Genomic DNA, 20,046 nt, shown 5'->3' on the forward strand with positions numbered 1-20,046 from the left:
GACGTTATACTGAATGCACTGATACCAAATATACCCATATCCGAGATGAAATGAGCGGAAATCGATTTCTAAAAGACTTTTCGAAAAAATTCCAATCCGCTAATTCGTTTAAATTGACATCTGTATCAATAATTAAAAACTTACCAAATTCAGAGCACTGTATAAACGGATCTCCAGAAAAGCCTGTTGGGCAGCTACATATTGGTATGTGATCGTGAACTCTGCATTCGGCTCTAAATCCACAGGAACCTTCACATGGATTAGTGCATTTTTCAGCTATGCATGCCTGGTGTGAAGGGCAGTCAGTATTTACTAGACATTCTGGTCGGCAGTTAGGTGGTCCGCCTATGTACCCTTGCAAGCAGGAGCAGGATGGGTTACCATTAAGTACACGACATTCACTATAAGGTCCACACGGATTTGGATAACAAGGCTGTGTTGGTGGAGGTGGTTGGTCTTCAATGGGTTCTACACATCTAATGAATGCATCTCCAGTAGTTCCTGCTGGACAGCTGCATAAAGGACTGTGATTGATGACTTGACAGTGTGCACCTAGACCGCAAGTGCCTCGGCATGGATCAGCACATTTTAACTTATGGCAAGCACGATCTGATGGACATTCACTGCTTACTGTGCATTCAGGCCGACAATCTGGTGGTGCACCCCTATAATCAGGAAGACATTCACAAGAAGCTAGACCACCGTTTTCTCTACAAATACTGTTGGGCCCGCATGGTGATGGCTGGCACGGTCTAATTGGGCCTTCTTCAGTCTTCGCACACTGTTCAAAGGGATTTCCGGAATAGCCCTTAACACACGCACAAGATGGAACGTGGTTTATGACAGTGCATTCGGCGTTAGAGCCACAAATTCCGGGACAAGGGTCTGCACATTTGTTTCGAATACACGCCTTATCCGCTGAACAATCTGAACTCAGAACGCATTCTGGACGACATCCTTCGTATGGATTGCCAAAATAACCTTCTAAGCATGAGCAAGCTCCAGCGCCATCACGCTGAGTGCATACAGCATTAGCTCCGCATGGCGAAGGGTCGCACGGCTGACGTTCAGTTTCTGAAATGAAATATTTCATTTTATTAAATGTACAGAACAACAAATAATTATATGGTGTACGGTGTACAGACAGTGTAAAAGCTGCAAATTGCTGTTAGTTGACAATATAAAACAGATTACCGAGAAACGTAAAAAATATCGCATACGTAGGTACATGGAACCCTTTAAGATAATGAAAATCATGATTTGTTCTTAGATATAAGATTACCAAAATCATATAAAAAATACACTAATGAAACGAAAATAATTATACTTTACTAACCTTTTTCGGGGACACATTGTAAGAAAGGGTTGCCAGTAAATTTCTCTTTACAACTGCACGAAACAGTGTGGCTGACAACAGTGCATTCAGCATTCACTCCACACGAGCCTGGGCATGGATCTAAACACTTGTTACGAACACAAGCTTGATTCGAAGGGCAGTCCGGATTTATAACACATTCTGGCCTGCAATTTGGTGGCTGTCCGATATAGTTATCAATGCATTTACAGTTCGGTTTTCCATTTCTGTCCATACATAAAGCATTTGGTCCACACGGTGAAGGGTGGCATACATCAACTTGATCAGACGGCGGAATTATAATTTCGTAGCAGCCCTTAAATGGGTCCCCAGTTTGACCAGGATTACAACTACATATTGGGCTGTGATTTATGACCTCACACCTAGCGGCATGACCACAAGAATTAATACAAGGATTTATGCATTTTTGATTAACGCATGCCTTAGTAGAAGCGCACTCTGAGCTAATAATGCATTCCGGTCGACATGATGGCGGAGATCCTTGGAATCCTTCAATACACGCGCAGACAGCTGTATTATCTACATTTCTACAAATGCTATTGGGTCCACATGGGGAAGGATGACACGGATCTTTTTTATCTGTAATAATTTCAACTGGACGACATTGAGTAAATGGATTACCGGTGAAGTCAGCCATGCAAGAGCAAGACGGAATATGATTAATAACGTCACATTTCGCATTTTGACCACACACTCCTGGGCATGGATCTCGACATTTATTTCTGAAGCAGGCTTTATCTCTTGGACATTCTTGACTACCAGTACATTCTGGTCTGCATGATTCGTAAGGATTGCCACTGTATTCTGGTAAACATGTGCAAAAGCCATTATTACATTGAGCATTTGGACCACAAGGCGAAGGGTTACATGGGTCTAATGGTGTAGGGGTCGTAGGTTCTGAAAGACAATTTACGTAATTAATTGTAATGAGATTTTGACGACCGGTCTGGCCTAGTGGGTAGTGGCCCTGCCTATAAAGCCCAACGTCCTGGGTTCGAATCCCGGCAAGGACAATAAGTTATTTGTGTGATGAGCTCAAATATTTGGTTCTGAGTCATGGGTGTTTTCTGTGTATTTAAGTATTTAACTATACAGGGTGTTTGGTACATCGTTTGCCAAATTAAAACGGCAGATAGGTTGAGTCATTTGCTATCTACTCATGCCTAGAAAAAAAAATTTGCTATGGTTTTTTTACTATTGCGCAAGTAAAAATTTGAAATTTACGAAAAACTGGCATAGAGCTGAAAAAAAAAAACGTGCGCAAAATTAAAAATTTCTAGGCTTGGTAGATAGCAAATGACTCAACCTATCTGCCGTTTTAATTTGGCAAACGATGTACCCTGTATATTGTACAGGGCGTCCCACAACATTGCGACATGGAGGGGAAGTACTTTAAATACTGTAGATAGAAAATTTTACTGAAAAAAGCCTTCATTTTTATTTTTATAAGAATACGAACTGCATTAAAAGAATTTTTCATATCTCATGCTCTGAAAGTGAGTCGTTGTTGTTCTAAAAGGTGCGCAGAAAGTGATACGTTTATGCTCTAGCGCAGAAAAGTGGTGTACTCCTCTGCGTCCCCGTCCCACGAACAACTGGGTGGAAACAAAATGGAAAAATAGTGTCTTTATTTCCTCGCCTGGAACAATTGGTAATTGTTTAATTTTACTAATCCCACGTTGATCCTTTTTTTATAAAAAATTATGTAAGTAAATTGTTAAAAACAAATTATTCTTGATTTCTTTCGTTGAATTCTATTTACTCGATTTCATAAGGCGGGAACCAAAAGGAATACACCAAAAATATTTTTTTAAACCTTACACTTGCGTAAATGAGCAAAGGCAGAATCTTATACAGCCACAGTTAAACGTTTGTACGATATTAAATTGGTTTTTAAAGTTATTTAACACTATATTCATGAAAATAAAATAAAATACAAGATAAAAATTTCTTATATTATTAATTAAATTGTTATTTAATATACTTTTATTATGTTATTACGTGGTGCGGCGCACCAAGGTCGCGGTGCGGTCCGGTAGTCTGTTGCGGCTTTTAGAACGAAAAAGTATAAAATTAAAAAGTAAGAGGCAATCCCGCTGATTTTCATACTATAATGAACAAATCATTTTAAAATGACTGCAGTTTGTTAAAAAATGTGTGTTTTCGTAAATATTGCAATCTAAATGATTTACGCTAGGGGTTATTAATCTTCACACATGTAAAGTCTCCGATTGCAAGTAAGTCCTAAGGAAAAAAATCATGGCCGTAGGTCTATTGGGTACTTCAATTACTGATTTTGCGAGATTGCCTTGTATTGTTTGGTTTCCTCGCATTCGATATGAAAAGTAGAGTGTTTAACTCGGGTGAAAGGCACCATTTCCGTCTCGGACTATTGGCGCTCTCACTGCGTTCGAGCGCCAATCTACCTCGACAGGAATGGGTGCCTTTCAACCCTTGGTTAACAATCTACTATTAAATCATCGCCTGTCTGAACCGAGGATTGAACCCGCTAAATGTGGTAACAAAAAACTTGCAATTCTACTGTACTGATCGACACCCTCAATCTTAAGAATTCATGTCTTCTAAATAACGTAGCATCTTAATTTAAAAAATACCAGGATTTTTTTAATGGTATCTCTGAGTACCCACAACACAAGCCTTCTTGAGCTTACTGTGAGACTGAGTCAATCTGTGTAAGAATGTCCTATAATATAGTCATACATTTTACAGTCATTAAATAAGACTACAAACCTTCGAGTATTGGCAAACATCTTGAGAAAGGATCGCCTGTAAATCTATCATTGCAAACGCACACCGCTACATGATTTAGAACATGGCAGTTTGCATCGACTCCGCAGGATCCTGGACATGGGTCTTCACATCTTTGCCGCACGCAAGCTAGCTCGGCCGGACATTCAGAATTAATTGTACATTCAGGGCGGCAATTCGGTGGTGATCCAACATATCCGGGTAAGCACGAACAGGCTGGTCCACTAGCCAACAATTGGCAGCGGGAATGAGGACCACAAGGTGAAGGGGTACAAGATGGTGGCCGTTCGGTGGTCGAAACGATTTCTAGAATAAATGTAGGTATATTAATGTAAGAGTAAACCAGTCGAGTTTAATTTATTTAATACATTGACTGTAAAACATTCGGGTTTGGTTTAATAATTTTTAAATGCAAATCTATATAACTAAATCAAAGAACATTATACGAGTAATACGTAGATAATTTAGAAATCTAACATTATTATATTTTTAGAAATAATCATCATGAAAACAAACATTGATACTTACGATAACATTGTGTAAATGGATCCCCAGTCATTCCTGCTGGACATGTGCAAATAGGATTGTGATTTTTAACTTGACAATGGGCTCTTAATCCGCAAGTATTAGGACAAGGATCATCACATTTCTGGTTGATGCAAGCTTTAGAGGTATCACATTCACTATTCACAACACACTCCGGTTTGCATGACGGGGGCGATCCCACGTAGCTTGGAAGACATGAACATACTGCTTGCATATTGACTTGTCTACATTGGCTGTTAGGTCCACAAGGTGAAGGCTCGCATGGGTTTTGTGTTGGAGGGGCTGAAATAAATGAAACGATATTTGTAAAGATATGGAAGCCTTCTAACAGTCTATGGATAAGGGGGTAAATATTATTCTGATTTGAATCTTATAATATTATGTAAAAAAGGTATACTTTTAACTAGGCACCCAGTTTACCACATCTTACACACAGTTACTAAGTTTATTGTTTAAAATTTTGACTTACGAGTATATGCCAACTCTTTGCACTGGTAAAACGGATCACCAGAGAAGCCTTTTGGACAAGTACAGATTGGAACGTGGTTTTCGACTAAGCACTGAGCCATTTGTCCGCATGTTCCAGGACACGGATCTATGCACTTGAACCGTGTGCACGCCAGCTGTGGCGCACAGTCATCATTGATCTCACATTCCCTGCGGCAGCCACTGGGGCTATAAGGATCTCCGTCGTACCCTGACGAGCAAACGCAAGCACCAGCCCCGTTGTGTTCCCGACATTCCGCATTTGGTCCGCAAGGTGACGGCGTGCATGGACTCGATGTCGGAGTCATCTCAGTAGCTAAAATTAAATTAAATTTAGATATGATCCGTTGCAGTTGAATATGCATTATAAACACTACTAATAGTACTAATACACTACTTACATGATATCACAACTTGTATGCAATTTCTTGACGCATCTCCTGTAAAACCTTGTTGACAACTGCATATAGGTCTATGGTTAACAGTCAAACAGAGGGCATTCTGACCACATGCACCTTGGCAAGGGTCTTTACAGCGTTCATTAACACAGGCTGTATTGCTAGGACATTCAGCGTCAATAGTACATTCAGGACGACAGTTTGGCACTCTTCCTATGTAATTTGGCATACACGAGCATGCTGCTTGATCTCCAATTATCCGGCATTCGGAGTTCGGTCCACACGGCGTTGGTTCACATGGATTTGAAGGTACTTTCTCTAAAATATCATTATAAGTAGTTAAATATCATTTTCAACTTAAAATATAATATGTGCTTCCCATTGTCCCATTGTTCATAGTATAATACTTGGTGGCTTTATAGTATACTTACTTTCTTCCAACTCGCATTTTGAAAACGGATCGCCAGTGTATCCAGGTGTACAACTGCATATAGGATTATGTGTAACGACTTGACAACGTGCATTATATCCACAAGCATTCGGGCATGGGTCAATACATTTCTTGTTGACACATGCCTTATCTTGTGGGCATTCGGAGCTCACAATACATTCAGGGCGGCAGGTAGGAGGTGTGCCGATATACCCGCTATCGCATGTGCATACGCTATGACCGTTTACTTCTCGGCATAAACTGTTAGGTCCGCAAGGAGATGGCTGGCATGGTTTTACGTTATCATCTCGTCCAGGAGGAAGTTCTGTAAATGTTCATTTATAAACATTGAATATTAAAATCTGCCTTGTAAGTTAAATATAGTCTACAAATATGGAAAGGACTTAGTGATTGCAAGTAAAACTAATTTAACTTTCAGTTATATAGCGAATAATTAATATAAAATTCATCCTGATGTTTCGACCTCTTTTCCATCAGCCCTCGTGGGCATGGGTAAACTGAGTAAACAAATGGGAAAGGATGAATTTTAAATTCATTAAACACGACGTAATCCGTTTGATTTAATGACGAGAGAGTATTAGGCCAATTCGAACGTACCTACCTACACTGACATCAGAATGTCTGAATGTTATCGTGCGTCTCGGTCGTGCTAATACATGTACAGACAAGTACGAACAAAATGCACTATATATAATATATCTGAATGATATCATTTCAACCTCAGTCTGATATCAGTACGTTCTAATTGGCCTATGAGAAGCGCGAGTTCAATGTCTCCGGTTAAAAAGCTAAGGGCCATGTGCACCATCCTACTAAACTAACCCGAGGTTAACCGGTTAAACCTGGAGTTACCCTGGTTACCAGTACGATTTGACACTGAGTTAACGGTTTAACCGGTTAACCCCGGGTTAGTAGGATGGTGCAAGTGGCGCTAAGGGAAACATGTTTTTGTATGTCCAGCTGGTTTCCTCTATTAAGTAGGTTGCATTTATCAAACGATTTTCGCGATATTTTATGAGCAGGTTCGATAATTATATGGATTTTTTAGTCGATTCAGTTTTGGATTTCAAAATGGTGGAGCTATTGGGAGTTCACGAGGCATACAGCTATAGTCCGTGAGCTTTAAGAATGATATTCGGCTTTCGGGTAGAATAAAAATAATAATCATGTACCTAATAGAAAATGACAATACCTTTTTGATTTAGTTGGAGTCCAACACGCAAAGAGAGGACCCGTCTTTTTAGTTTTCAATGAATATAGAGCAGTTATACACAACACATACCTACTATTTATTTTACGGCAATTGATTTTCATGGGAGTGAATTGAATGAATTTTCCAAAATAATATTTCTATAAGTAATCATTAATCAATTAGCTCTATACATTTTCACTACTACCGACAGTGAATGCATATACTACCGATGCGGACGCCTCAACGTGACCACGACCGCTCTGTCAAGAGCGATACGACAGAGAAGATACATTTTCAGACTGAAGCAGTAAAATAAGGCGCGACATTCTCTATTTAAATTATCGCCGCAGGAATTCAATACAAAAAATGATAAGTTAAAATGTTTTGGTGTATTAAGAATGCAGCAGAATAGCAGTATCATATTCACATGCCGTCGCCGATACCCGAAGTATCTGTCTACAACCCTTAGGGCATTCTAAGAGCTCACGGACTCTACTATATTATTTTTCAAACTGGCAGGTAGGGTGAATGATGTCATCTCTATACAATTTATAGCCTAAAAATGCCACATGTCGCAAAATTCTATTGAATTAACATATATCATCGTACCCTTCCAGTTTAAAAAATACTATTGTTTTATTTCGAATAACTATCGCTAACCGAATACAATATATTATTTCAAAACGATAAACACAATTTATAAACCCTTAAGTGAAGGTCCTTAAAATCGTTTTACCTTTTATAACACACTGAACAAGTGGATTTCCGGTATATCCAGACATGCACGTACAGGTAGGCGAATGGTTGACTGTTCTACATTCCGCGTTTACTCCACATGCTCCCGGGCATGGATCTTTACATCTGTTGTTTGAGCAAGCTTTGTTCCGATCACAATCGGAATTAGAAACGCATTCTGGCCGACAACCAGTGTACGGATCTCCGAAATATTCTGGCAAGCAAGAACAAGAACCAACTCCATTCCGTTCTTTGCATAATGCATTCGCCCCACATGGTGAAGGATTGCAGGGATTTGGCAAAGGTTCAGGTGGATCTGTAATAATCATATTGTACATTATTATCATTTATGGGTTATGTAACTTAGAGTACTGAAATTAACACAAATCATGCATCTAAAAACTTACACTCAACTCGGGAACATCCACTGAAAGGATCACCTGTGTAACCTGATATACAATTACATAATGCTACATGATTGCCTACGGAACAGTCCGCGTTCAAACCGCATGAGCCCGGACAGGGATCTATACACCGCTCGTTTTGGCATGCAAGATTACCAGGGCATTCCGCATTGATAGAACATTCTGGTCTACAATTAGGTGCAATACCAATATAGTTTGGTAAGCATGAACATGCAGGCGCTTCTCCCACTACTTTACATTGAGAATATGGACCACACGGTGATGGTACGCATGGATTTCCTTTAGGCCCCTCAAACATAGGTTCTAAGAAAGAAAACAAAAGATTAAGTGATACAGCATATAAGACAGAAACAGAATAGTCGAATAATAACAAGGTATTGAATATATACAGTAAAAAGAATAGCATGCAAAAGTACAGTATGTATATTGAATGAAAAACTGAAAAATTCTTATCTATTGATAAGTTAAAATAAAAACATTTAATGTTTTTTAAACATATTTTATTGTTTGATGGTCTCTTACTTGGTTCTAACTGGCAAGAACTAAATGGATCACCAGTGTATCCAGCTTTACACGTGCAAATAGGATTATGATTAATAACTTGACATCTAGCGTTTATGCCACAAGTTCCTGGACATGGATCTTTACACTTCTGTTGAATGCATGCTTGATGCTGAGGACAATCTGTACTAGATACGCATTCCGGCCTGCATGTGGGCGGCGACCCAACATAACCTTCCTGACATGAACACACGCCATGACCATCGACCACCTTGCAGTGGCTGTATGCTCCACACGGAGAAGGCATGCATGGATTTAAATCGGTAGTTGGCGCTGCAATAATTATTTTATTGAATTACTATTGAAAATAGCTAATTACATAAAGTATAAATTCTTTAATGAGTTGTATATGTATACTAACGTATTAGTCGAGGATGACAGGAAACTACGGGATTGCCTTCATAACCCTCTAGGCATAAACATACGGGGTTATGATGGGCAACCGTACATTGCGCATTAATGCCACAGGCTCCTTGGCATGGATCCGTACATTTATTATTCGAACAAGCCTTATCCCATGGACAATCATTATTTGTCACACATTCTGGTCGACACCCGAGATATGGATCTCCGAAATATCCAGGAGAACATGTACATGCCCCAGCAGAATTTCTTTCTGTGCATACAGCATTAGGGCCACAGGGTGACTGAGAACATGGGTTTGTTTCCTCTTCGCTCGCCACAATAACTGAATATGTAATAATATTATTAATGATTAAATTATTTTTTAAGCATTATATTTAACCCAGAGAAATCAAGATTCTTACCGAAAAAGTGGCAACCACCATATGGATCACCAGTGTAACCCTCCCAACAATGGCAAACAGCCTTGTGGTTTATTACAACGCATTCTGCATTTGTGCCACAAGAGCCCGCACATGGATTGACACATTTTTCCCGAACACACGCGAGGTTACTAGGACACTCTTCATCGTATATACATTCAGGTCGGCAATTAGGTGCTCTACCGATGTATCCTTGCAGACAGGAACACGCAGGCGTTTCTCCTACCACACGGCACTGGGAATTTGGTCCGCAAGGAGAAGGCACACATGGATTTCCCAGCGGTCTTGGTTGTGATACTAAAAATATTTTTTCTTATTTATTTTAGTAATTTCGTTTAGCTATTTCATAATTAGTTTAGGCGCGTTTTAGTTATAAGACTACTTATATTGGCCATCTTTAGTGGTTAATTGCTAACGTTGTTAATGTATAAGTGCGTTAGGTGATAAACTCTTAAATCAGAGTTAGTAATAATTAGAAAGTTAAATAAAGAACAAGTAAAATATCTCACTTGGTGCTTGCGTGCACTGTACAAATGGGTCCCCGATATAATTTGTTGGACAGCTACATAATGCATTGTGATTTACAACAGTGCATTTCGCATTATTGCCACATGCTCCAATGCATGGGTCTGCACATCTCTGATTTTTACAAGCCTTATTAGGCATACACTCACTGCTGACCATGCATTCGGGACGACAAGAAGGTGGGGACCCAAAGTACTGCTCTTGGCATGAACATATTGCATGACCAGCGTTTACACGGCACACGCTATAAGGCCCGCATGGAGAAGGTACACAAGGGTCGATTGAATCAATCTTTCCTAAAATGAAAAACGGGTTTTATTATTATTTGAATTTTGACGACCCTAATTCACATATGTAATAAATTATTATTTTATTGTTTTTTATTTCGTACCGATATAACACGATGAAAACGGATTCCCTTCGTATCCTGGTAAACATGCACAAGAAGGAGCGTGATTGTGCACACGGCATTCAGCGTTCATACCGCAAACTCCTGGGCATGGATCTTTACACTTGTTATTGAAACAAGCTTTGTCTTTAGGACAATCAGAGTTTAATACACATTCTGGTCTACATTCAACGTATGGGTCACCGTAATATTCTGGAAGGCATGAGCAGGATCCGATACCATTTCTTTCTTTACAGATAGCGTTTGCTCCGCAAGGAGAATGATAACATGGGCTTTCTTGAACCTGGGGCTCAATATCTAAAAGATAAGTTATTTTTTTTATACATCTGTTGTTCCAAGATTATAACAGTTAATTGTTTATTGTATTTTTAACTTACTAGGTATGAATGAGCATCCCGAAAATGGATCTCCCGTATATCCTTGTTCACAAGAACATACCGGTACGTGCTTAACAACATTGCAAGTAGCATGCACTCCGCACGAACCCGGACATGGATCTCTACATTTTTCGGCAAGGCAAGCTAGGTTTCCAGGACATTCCACATCAATAACACACTCTGGTCTACAGTTAGGAGGACGACCCACGTAGTCATTCAAACACGAGCATACAGGTATGCCATTTATCTCTTTACATTGAGAATGCGGACCGCATGGGTTTGGTACACAAACATCTATCGGAGGCGCAGGTGGCCCTGGTGAAGTAGGTACATAAAGTAAGTGAGTGTTTTAAGAGACGAATAATAATTATGAAAACAACGTAATAAATGTAACTCACTTTCTTCAATGAAACATCTTGAAAATGGATCGCCAGTAAAACCACTCAAACAGCTACATATTGGATTATGGTTAACCACTTGACATTGCGCATTAATACCACACATACCAGGGCATGGGTCTTGGCATTTTTGATTCATACACGCTTTGTTAGGTCGACAATCGGATGTGGCAATACATTCAGGCCGACAATTTGGTGGAGAACCAATACATTTTTCTAAGCATGTACAAACAGCATGCCCGTTAAATGTACGGCATGTACTATAAGGGCCACAAGGTGAAGGGTGGCATGGATCCACAGGTTCTGGCAAAACTATAGAAAAAGTAAAAGACGAAAGAGAAATATATGAAATAACAGTTAAAAAAAGAGATATACAAAGTAATATGAAGATTGAAAGTCTTACTCGTAATAGGAGAACATGCATGAAGAGGGTTTCCAATATATCCAGTCAAGCAGTAACATGAAGGTGCATGGTTGTTCACTCTACATTCAGCGTTTTGCCCACAAGTCCCAGGGCATGGGTCCAAACATTTATTGTTAAAGCAGGCTTTGTCTCTTGCGCAATCAGTATTCATTACGCATTCAGGGCGACAACCAAGGTATGGATCTCCGTAAAATTCATCTATACAAGTGCAAGAACCAGCGCCACTTCTTTCTCGACATATGGCGTTGGGTCCACATGGCGATGGGTTGCAAGGATGACTTGGTATCTCTCTTGCAACTGAAAAATGGTGTGTAAAACATGCTGTCAAAAACTACAGTAATGAAACATGCGGAAGAGTGAAGAACAATTCCCTAAAACCAATAATTTATACACAATGATAATTCTATACAAACATGCATAATAAATCATAACTCACCTTCAATGAAACTGCAGCCAGCAAATGGATCACCGGAATATCCGTCATCGCAGGAACAAATAGGTTGATGATTTTGCACAATACACCGCGCGTTGAATCCGCAAGAGCCAACGCAAGGGTTGACACAAGACCCAGCGAGGCAGGCTAGAGCTAGAGGACAGTCTTGATTGATGACGCATTGAGGGCGACACGAAGGCGGCGCGCCTAAGGTGCCAGGTTCGCAGGCGCACACAGCACGACCGCTTTCACTGGCACACGTAGAATGAGGCCCACATGGCGAAGGTAAACATGGATCTGGATGAGGAGATGACGGCTGCTTACCTTAAAAAATATAATAATAAGTTTTAATGTTTAATATTATAATGTACATACAACCTCCTAGCCTAGTCGATAGTGACCCTGCCTAACAAGCTGGAGGTACCGGGTTCTACGATTGGAATAATTATTTAATTATTTGAATTAATGTTATAATAAATCTGGTTTTATCTAAAGATAAATATTATAGAACGGTCACCTGCAATAAATAATCTGGTTAAATTGCAACAAGTTAAGTTACCTACTAGATTTTTGATTAATTCCTCTTATTTTATATTGTGTGCTGTATTTAGCACAATTGAGTGGAAACAAAAAGCTATTTACAATAAGAGGGGCAACTTACTCTTCCAGTAACATTTAATGAACGGATCGCCTTCAGGCAGGTTTTCTGGGCATGTGCAGATCGGATTATGTCCAACTACATGACAGCGGGCATCAAGACCGCAGCTGTGTATGCAAGGATCCTTGCATTTTTGATTTATGCAGGCTCTTGTAGATGGGCAGTCTGAGTTGACAGAACACTCCGGGCGACAAGCAGGAGGCGATCCGCGGTAACCTGCACGACATGAACACGCCGCTCGCTGGTTCACCACTTGACATTCACTGTTAGGACCGCATGGCGAAGGTTCGCAAGGATTTAAAGGAGGATCTGTAAAATAAAAACAATAGTAGTTTGTACCTAAGTTACCTCTTATTAGAACGTGACGGGCATGGTGAGAGAAGCTAAAGAGGCAACCATTTGGGCTCTACAGGAAATAAAACTAGATTTTAACATGTAACCCTTAAATGCATGTTTTTTTTTCTTTTTGCCCGAAATTAAGATGTGCCACATAATTGTTTACTGATTCTGGGGAAAATAATAAATAAAATTAAAACATCGATTTTCACTGCTAAGTCAGTGTTAAAATATACCTACATAGGGTACTTAAGTCATAGTCATAATTTATGTAAATATACAATTAGGTAAAAGATATATAAAAATCTTACTGCCATCAGAAATATACACTATTTGTGATTTTCCGCAAAACAAATGTAATATTTTAAACTAAAATACTGCGCAAGTTTGTTTAAAAAATCGAAAAGTGTATAAATTTACTATCAAAATAATTCAACAGGAACAAATCGATTTAATCTAATTATGCATAAAATTATATCATTTTGTTGTGTAGGCTGCATCCATCACTATGCATTTAAGGGTTAATACAGAATATGTTACAAGTACTACTTACGAGTTACAGTAACTGGTCGACAGGATGAGAACGGATCGCCTTCATAGTTTTTGAAACAAGTGCAAACTGGCACATGGTTGGTGACACTGCATTCAGCGTTTAATCCGCATAAGTCTTTGCAAGGATCCCGACAGTGATTGGATAAACAGGCTAAGTTATTGGGACAATCTGGGTTCATGGTACACTCTGGTCGACAACCACCTGCGTAAGGGTTTCCGATATTGGGCGGTATACATGAGCATCGAGCTACGTCATTCACTACTGTGCATATAGTATTTTCTCCACAAGGTGAAGGATTGCAAGGTGTCGGTGGTTCATTAACTATTATAACACATCCAATAAAAGCGTCTCCCCTGTAGCCCTCGAGGCAACTACACAGAGGCGTATGGTTAACGACGTCGCACTTGGCATTATTTCCACAAGCGCCAACACACGGATCCGCGCATTTCTCGTTTATGCATGCTTGATTAGACGCGCATTCTTGGCTTATTACACATTCCGGTCTACAGAATGGAGGAGTTCCGACATAGTTGGAGCTACATGAGCAGACGGGATGATTAGATTTAATTTCACATATGGAATTAGGCCCGCAAGGAGAAGGCACACAAGGATTTTTAGGTACAATCTCTTTAGGTCCCATCTCTCCGCAAGCAACAAAAGGATCCCCAGTCTTATCACGTCCACAAGCACATATAGGATTATGATTTACAACTATACAATCTGCGTTAACGCCGCAGCTACCCAGGCATGGGTTGACACATTTCTGATTGACACATGTGTCTGTTTGTTGACAATCTGAGTTACTAACGCATTCTGGCTGACACATTGGTGCGACTCCTCTGTAGCCTGGCAAACACGAGCAAACTGGGAATCCGGTTGGTGAGACAAGACAACGACTGTACGGCCCACAAGGCGAAGGGTCGCACACGTTGTGCGATGGCGGAGATTCAATAACAGGCTGACATCTTATGTAAGGGTCGCCCGTCTCACCTGGCGAGCAGTAGCATATTGCGTGATGGTTAACAGTTTCGCATTGCGCTCTTATACCGCAAACATCTTTGCATGGATTTTCACATTTATTGTTAAGACAGGCTAGATTAGTAGCACAATCGCTGTTAACAACACATTCAGGTCGACATGACAACTGAGGATTGCCATAGAAATTTGGTAGGCATTGACAACTCAGTACTCCATAAGAATCCTGACAAAAAGCGTTAGCTCCACATTGAATGTTGTCACAGGTTGTTGCTTCAATAGCTGAAATAAAAATAAAAACTTATTATTTGCTCAAAACATTATTATTAGTGATCACAATGGTTTATATATAACTACAAATCAAATTATTGTATTAAAATATATTTATCTGTGTTACTCGAATTACAAAGAGTAAATTTGAACCGATACCGCTCTCGGAACTAATTATTAAAAAAAGGAAAGTTAAGACTAGAGTAATGTTAGAAATTATGTTAAGTAACTGTAACTTAATTAAATTATTTGTATTTGGTACTTCCTATTCAGGGTCCATGTGATACCTACCATAAGAAATATGTAAATACTACCCAAAAATGTACCATGGAAGCAAGAAATAAATGAATACTGAATACTGAAAGAGTCTCGAATACCACTGAACTTGTTAAAAGTTGTCGGTGGTTATATAAAAGCTTGTCCATTATTCACAACTTCACAAGACATCCTGTAGATTGTATTGTTATATATCAATCTATTGAACAAGGAATAAAAAAAGCACTTACGTCTCGTTGTGGGTTTGCAATATTCATAAGGATTTCCTTCAAAGTCCTTAATACATCGACATATCGGATCATGTCGATAAACAGTACAATCGGTATTCATACCACACGAACCAGGACATGGATCTATACACTTATTCTTTAAGCATGCCTTATCAAATGCACAATCTGAGTTAAGGACACATTCTGGCCTGCATGATGGATTACTGATAGCGTCTGGTCCCAGGCAAACATCGCAAATTGCAAATTGATTTCCATAAGTATCACATGGAGCGTTCGGATCACAAGGGTTCGGAGTGCATGGCTGTGCAGTAGTGTTATCAGACGGAATGATAATTGCTGAAAATAATAAGAAATGTTAGCAAAAATATAGAGCATACCTAAACAATTTTAAGTACAATAATATACTTACGTCGATAGGTGCATTGAACCAACGGATCTCCTATATAACCATCTGGACATAAGCATGATACAGTGTGATCGGAGCAGAGACAAACTGCATTTATACCACAAACATTTTTAGTTAAACAGGGGTCAGCACACTTATTATTGACACACGCTTCATTCGATGGGCAATCTGAATTCATTGTACATTCTAGTTTGCATTCAACATATGGATCCCCAATGAAGTCCGTAGGACAGTAGCACTGAGCATCATTTCCGTTATCCTGGCAAATTGCATTAATGCCGCACTGCACCTTGTTACATGGTGATATTGCCTTGTGAGATTCCGGAGGCAAGCAGCAGAGTAAAGGATTACCTATAAGTCCATCTTCACATACGCACACTGGACGATGGGATTCAACATGGCATTTAGTATTTAAACCGCATGCGCCTGGACAAGGGTCTCTACACGTATATCCAATGCAAGCTCTATTAGCGGAGCACTCATCATCTACTTCGCATTCTCGTGAAAGACAGCCTTCAACACCGTATGGATTACCAGTGCTACCACCTGCACAAGTACAAGAAGCTTGACCATCATAGTTAACATTACAAATAGCTTGCGGTCCACATGGATTTGGTGTGCAGGGATTACGTTGAGCTTGACAACCAACATATGGATCTCCACTATAACCAGATTTACAGAAACACATTTCTCTGTTACTGCTTACGTAGCAGTCAGCATTCGCACCACAAGGGCTTGGATTGCATAAAGTGGTATCAGGTGGCAAATATCCTTGAGGATTACAAGATTTGTAGGGGTTGCCAATAGTACTTTCAGGGCAGTAACATGCAGGGGCCCGGTTAGGGTCACAACGCGCGCCTGATCCGCATGGATTTGGATCACAAGGGTTACGAGCCTCTATACAACCTCTTACTGTGTTGGGGCTTTCAATAAAACCTTGTAGGCAAGTGCATTTTGCAAAGCCATTTGATAATACGGTACATTGGGTATTCGGTCCACAAGGTGAAGGATTGCAGGGATTAGTCGGTAGTCTACAAGTTTGTCTAGGGGGATTTCCTTCATAATTCGGAAGACAGAAACAAGCTGGTTTGTTGTCTATTAAACGACAGCCGGAGTTTGGCCCACAGGGGTTGGGCTCACATTCATTGCCTTCTGGTACTGAAACAGGAAACAATGTTTACTTAAGTTATTATATTTTTAAAATAAGTTTTCATTTATGTTAATTGAAAGCAAAACAACCACTTTTTTAAATATGACATGATCACGATCAGAGTAAGTACTTATATAGTAAGAATCATTTAATATTTATTACTTTATGACATCTGTTTCAGTTTCCGTGGAAATATAATGTCGAAATAAATAAATATTGTCTTATAACTTACTACAATTCTTGAACGGGTTGCCAGTCGATCCTTTAGGACAGTAGCATATGGGATTTCCATTGTCGATCTCACACAATGCATTAATTCCACATGGATTTGGGATGCATGGGTTTACTGGAGGATCACAGCCTATCATGGGATTTCCATTGTATCCTGGTAGACATTTGCAAGATGCACGGTGGTTTATAACATCGCAAATAGCATTAATGCCACATCTACAAGGCGAATCACATCTACCGTTTATGCAAGCCTCGGAATTTGCACATTCATTATCGGACCTACATCCTTGTACTGAAACAAATAAAATAAAATTGCGTGACTTTAGCGCCACTTGCACTGTCTCACTAACTCGGGGTTAACCGGTTAAACCGTTAACCCTGTGTCAAATTGTACTGGTAACCATGGTAACTCTAGGTTTAACCGGTTAACGCCGGGTTAGTGGAATGGTGCAAGTGGCCTAAGTATACTTGTAGCTTTATGATAATAAGAATATACATACATACATCGGGTGGAACAGTACGGCTACCACCAGTTTTGACATTGACAGATACGCTCGCGTCTACGTAAATTACTTTATATACATCTCGCTTGCACTAATATGCGAGTACGAGCGAGATGCATAGAAAGTAAGTTACTTAGACGCGAGCGTATCTGTCAATGTCAAAACTGGTGGTAGTGCTTCAGAATGAGGGACTTTCATGTAAACGGGGAATTGTTTAGGCTACCTACGTACTTTATTAACAAGCTTTTATTAGGTCGACCTGTATGTAACTATGTAATGGAATCTAAGGTAACTAATTTAACCATCTTCCAAGGATCGTAGCGTCATGAAAATTAAATTTGCAGTTGTATGTAGTTCTAATGACAATACAATAATATGGTACTGTCGAACTGATCTGATGATGGAGACAGGAGGTGGCCATAGGAACTCTGTGATGAAACAACGCAACCTAATTGTGTTAGGGGTTTTTAGAATTGTCTCGATGAGTATTAGTTGTCTGTCGTAAGAAAAGTACAGTCAGTGATAAAATCACCTGTATGTAACTATGTAATGGAATCTAAGGTAACTAATTTAACCATCTTCCAAGGATCATACTGATCATAGCGTCATGAAAATTGGCAGCTATATGTAGTTCTGATGACAATACAATAATATGGTACTGTCGAACTGATCTGATGATGGAGACAGGAGGTGGCCATAGGAACTAGGAACTCTGTGATGAAAAAACGCAACCTAATTGTGTTAGGGGTTTTTAGAATTGTCTCGATGAGTATTAGTTGTCTGTCGTAAGAAAAGTATAGTCAGCGATAAAAGCTTGTACCAAAAATGAAATTTTTGCTTAAAACTTATTTTTCACTAATAATCACGTTAATATTTCTAACCGCTTTTGAAATATAGTTTGTTAAACATTGAGCAATATTTAAAAATTACTCTTACCTTGATAACATTCCAAATAAGCGTTACCCGTGAATCCTTCAACACATTGGCATTGAATACCATGGTTTGAAGGGACGCATTCGGCGTTATCACCGCATTGGTTTGCGGAGCAGGGGTTTATGCAGACTCTATTTAATCTATCGCACAGCAGATGTGGTGGACAGTCTTCATTATATTGACATACTGACGATGAGTCAATAACTAAAATCATATAAATCATTCATTAAGTTGCACTGTTTGCTGAGATATGTTTTCCACGACGCAAAATTTCCAGCAAACAAGCTTACCTGGCACACATCCAACATATCCGTTTCCTTGAAAACCTTGAAGGCAGCTGCAGTCGGAGCCATGATTCGTATTTATACAGGCCGCATTCGGCACGCATGGGTTGTGTATGGCACATGGGAGTTGACATGCATTATTTATACAAGCCTCGGTGATGAGACAATCTTCGTTTCTAGTGCAACCGGCTGTTCGCAATGAAATATATGTATTATACAAAAATTACAGAGGATTGTGCAATAAAAAGACAGATTATATACATTAAATACTTACTCCCCCAACCGCATAGCACCCATGAATACAATTTAGTTTCAAACGTCTAGAATGATTAAGATTGAAATAACAATAACCCGTTAAAATTATTTTTCATCACACTTGCTCGAAAAAGGTCTTATTTCATGCAGGTATACTGAAAGACTATGACCTATATTGTTCCCGAGGGAGTTATGGATTGTGAAAAAAAAGCTTTAACTCCATGAAATCATAGCTTTTTTTTTTTCAATTATGTCACAAATTCGTACTAACTAAGTACGTAAGTATAAATAAGTTTTACTTTTAAAATACTGACGTTTATAATAATTATATATATATGTATATGTATATATATATATTGTTTATGTTTAAATATATTTAATTTTATTAATTTAATAGCCGTTTGAAATATTTTTTAGACAATTTTCAATCGTGGCTTAATGCCGAATGGGTCTGTGCCAATGATGCCTAACCTGTCAAAAAATATGGCGGAGGAATGTTTGAAATGTCACCGTATTTAAGAATTATTTCCCTTAAAAATTAGTTGTTTTCTTCTCAAGTGTGATGAAAAATATTGAGTGTAACGCCGGGGGTAAAAATATTCCAAACTCGAGCCTTTAATTCTCTCCAGCCTGCGGCTGTCGTGAATCGAAAGACCTCGTTTCCAATATTTCACTTACCCCCCTCGTTGCACAATGT

The 20,046-nt window shown here is 39.3% G+C and overlaps 1 protein-coding gene across 1 annotated transcript in view; it reads right to left on the bottom strand.

Moving 5' to 3' along the window:
* The window catches only part of LOC134793172 (uncharacterized), a 139,966-nt gene that overhangs the window by 60,169 nt on the left and 59,751 nt on the right, over positions 1–20,046 (bottom strand). Inside the window, exons 29-53 of the mRNA XM_063764759.1 lie at positions 19,101–19,283; positions 18,814–19,014; positions 17,376–17,666; positions 15,997–17,151; positions 15,588–15,923; positions 13,837–15,093; positions 12,951–13,256; positions 12,293–12,613; positions 11,836–12,153; positions 11,433–11,744; positions 11,035–11,349; positions 10,640–10,954; positions 10,233–10,544; positions 9,706–10,020; positions 9,300–9,626; positions 8,900–9,211; positions 8,360–8,680; positions 7,954–8,268; positions 6,006–6,329; positions 5,578–5,892; positions 5,160–5,492; positions 4,673–4,972; positions 4,127–4,450; positions 1,337–2,272; positions 145–1,074 (exon numbers count right to left, since the gene is read on the bottom strand). Coding sequence (XP_063620829.1) covers positions 145–1,074; positions 1,337–2,272; positions 4,127–4,450; positions 4,673–4,972; positions 5,160–5,492; positions 5,578–5,892; positions 6,006–6,329; positions 7,954–8,268; positions 8,360–8,680; positions 8,900–9,211; positions 9,300–9,626; positions 9,706–10,020; positions 10,233–10,544; positions 10,640–10,954; positions 11,035–11,349; positions 11,433–11,744; positions 11,836–12,153; positions 12,293–12,613; positions 12,951–13,256; positions 13,837–15,093; positions 15,588–15,923; positions 15,997–17,151; positions 17,376–17,666; positions 18,814–19,014; positions 19,101–19,283 — 10,674 coding nt within the window. The remainder of the gene's footprint in view (positions 1–144; positions 1,075–1,336; positions 2,273–4,126; positions 4,451–4,672; positions 4,973–5,159; positions 5,493–5,577; positions 5,893–6,005; positions 6,330–7,953; positions 8,269–8,359; positions 8,681–8,899; positions 9,212–9,299; positions 9,627–9,705; positions 10,021–10,232; positions 10,545–10,639; positions 10,955–11,034; positions 11,350–11,432; positions 11,745–11,835; positions 12,154–12,292; positions 12,614–12,950; positions 13,257–13,836; positions 15,094–15,587; positions 15,924–15,996; positions 17,152–17,375; positions 17,667–18,813; positions 19,015–19,100; positions 19,284–20,046) is intronic.

The sequence above is a fragment of the Cydia splendana genome, chromosome 8 (genome assembly GCF_910591565.1).
Source record: "Cydia splendana chromosome 8, ilCydSple1.2, whole genome shotgun sequence".
In the NCBI taxonomy this organism is placed as follows: Eukaryota; Metazoa; Arthropoda; class Insecta; order Lepidoptera; family Tortricidae; genus Cydia; species Cydia splendana.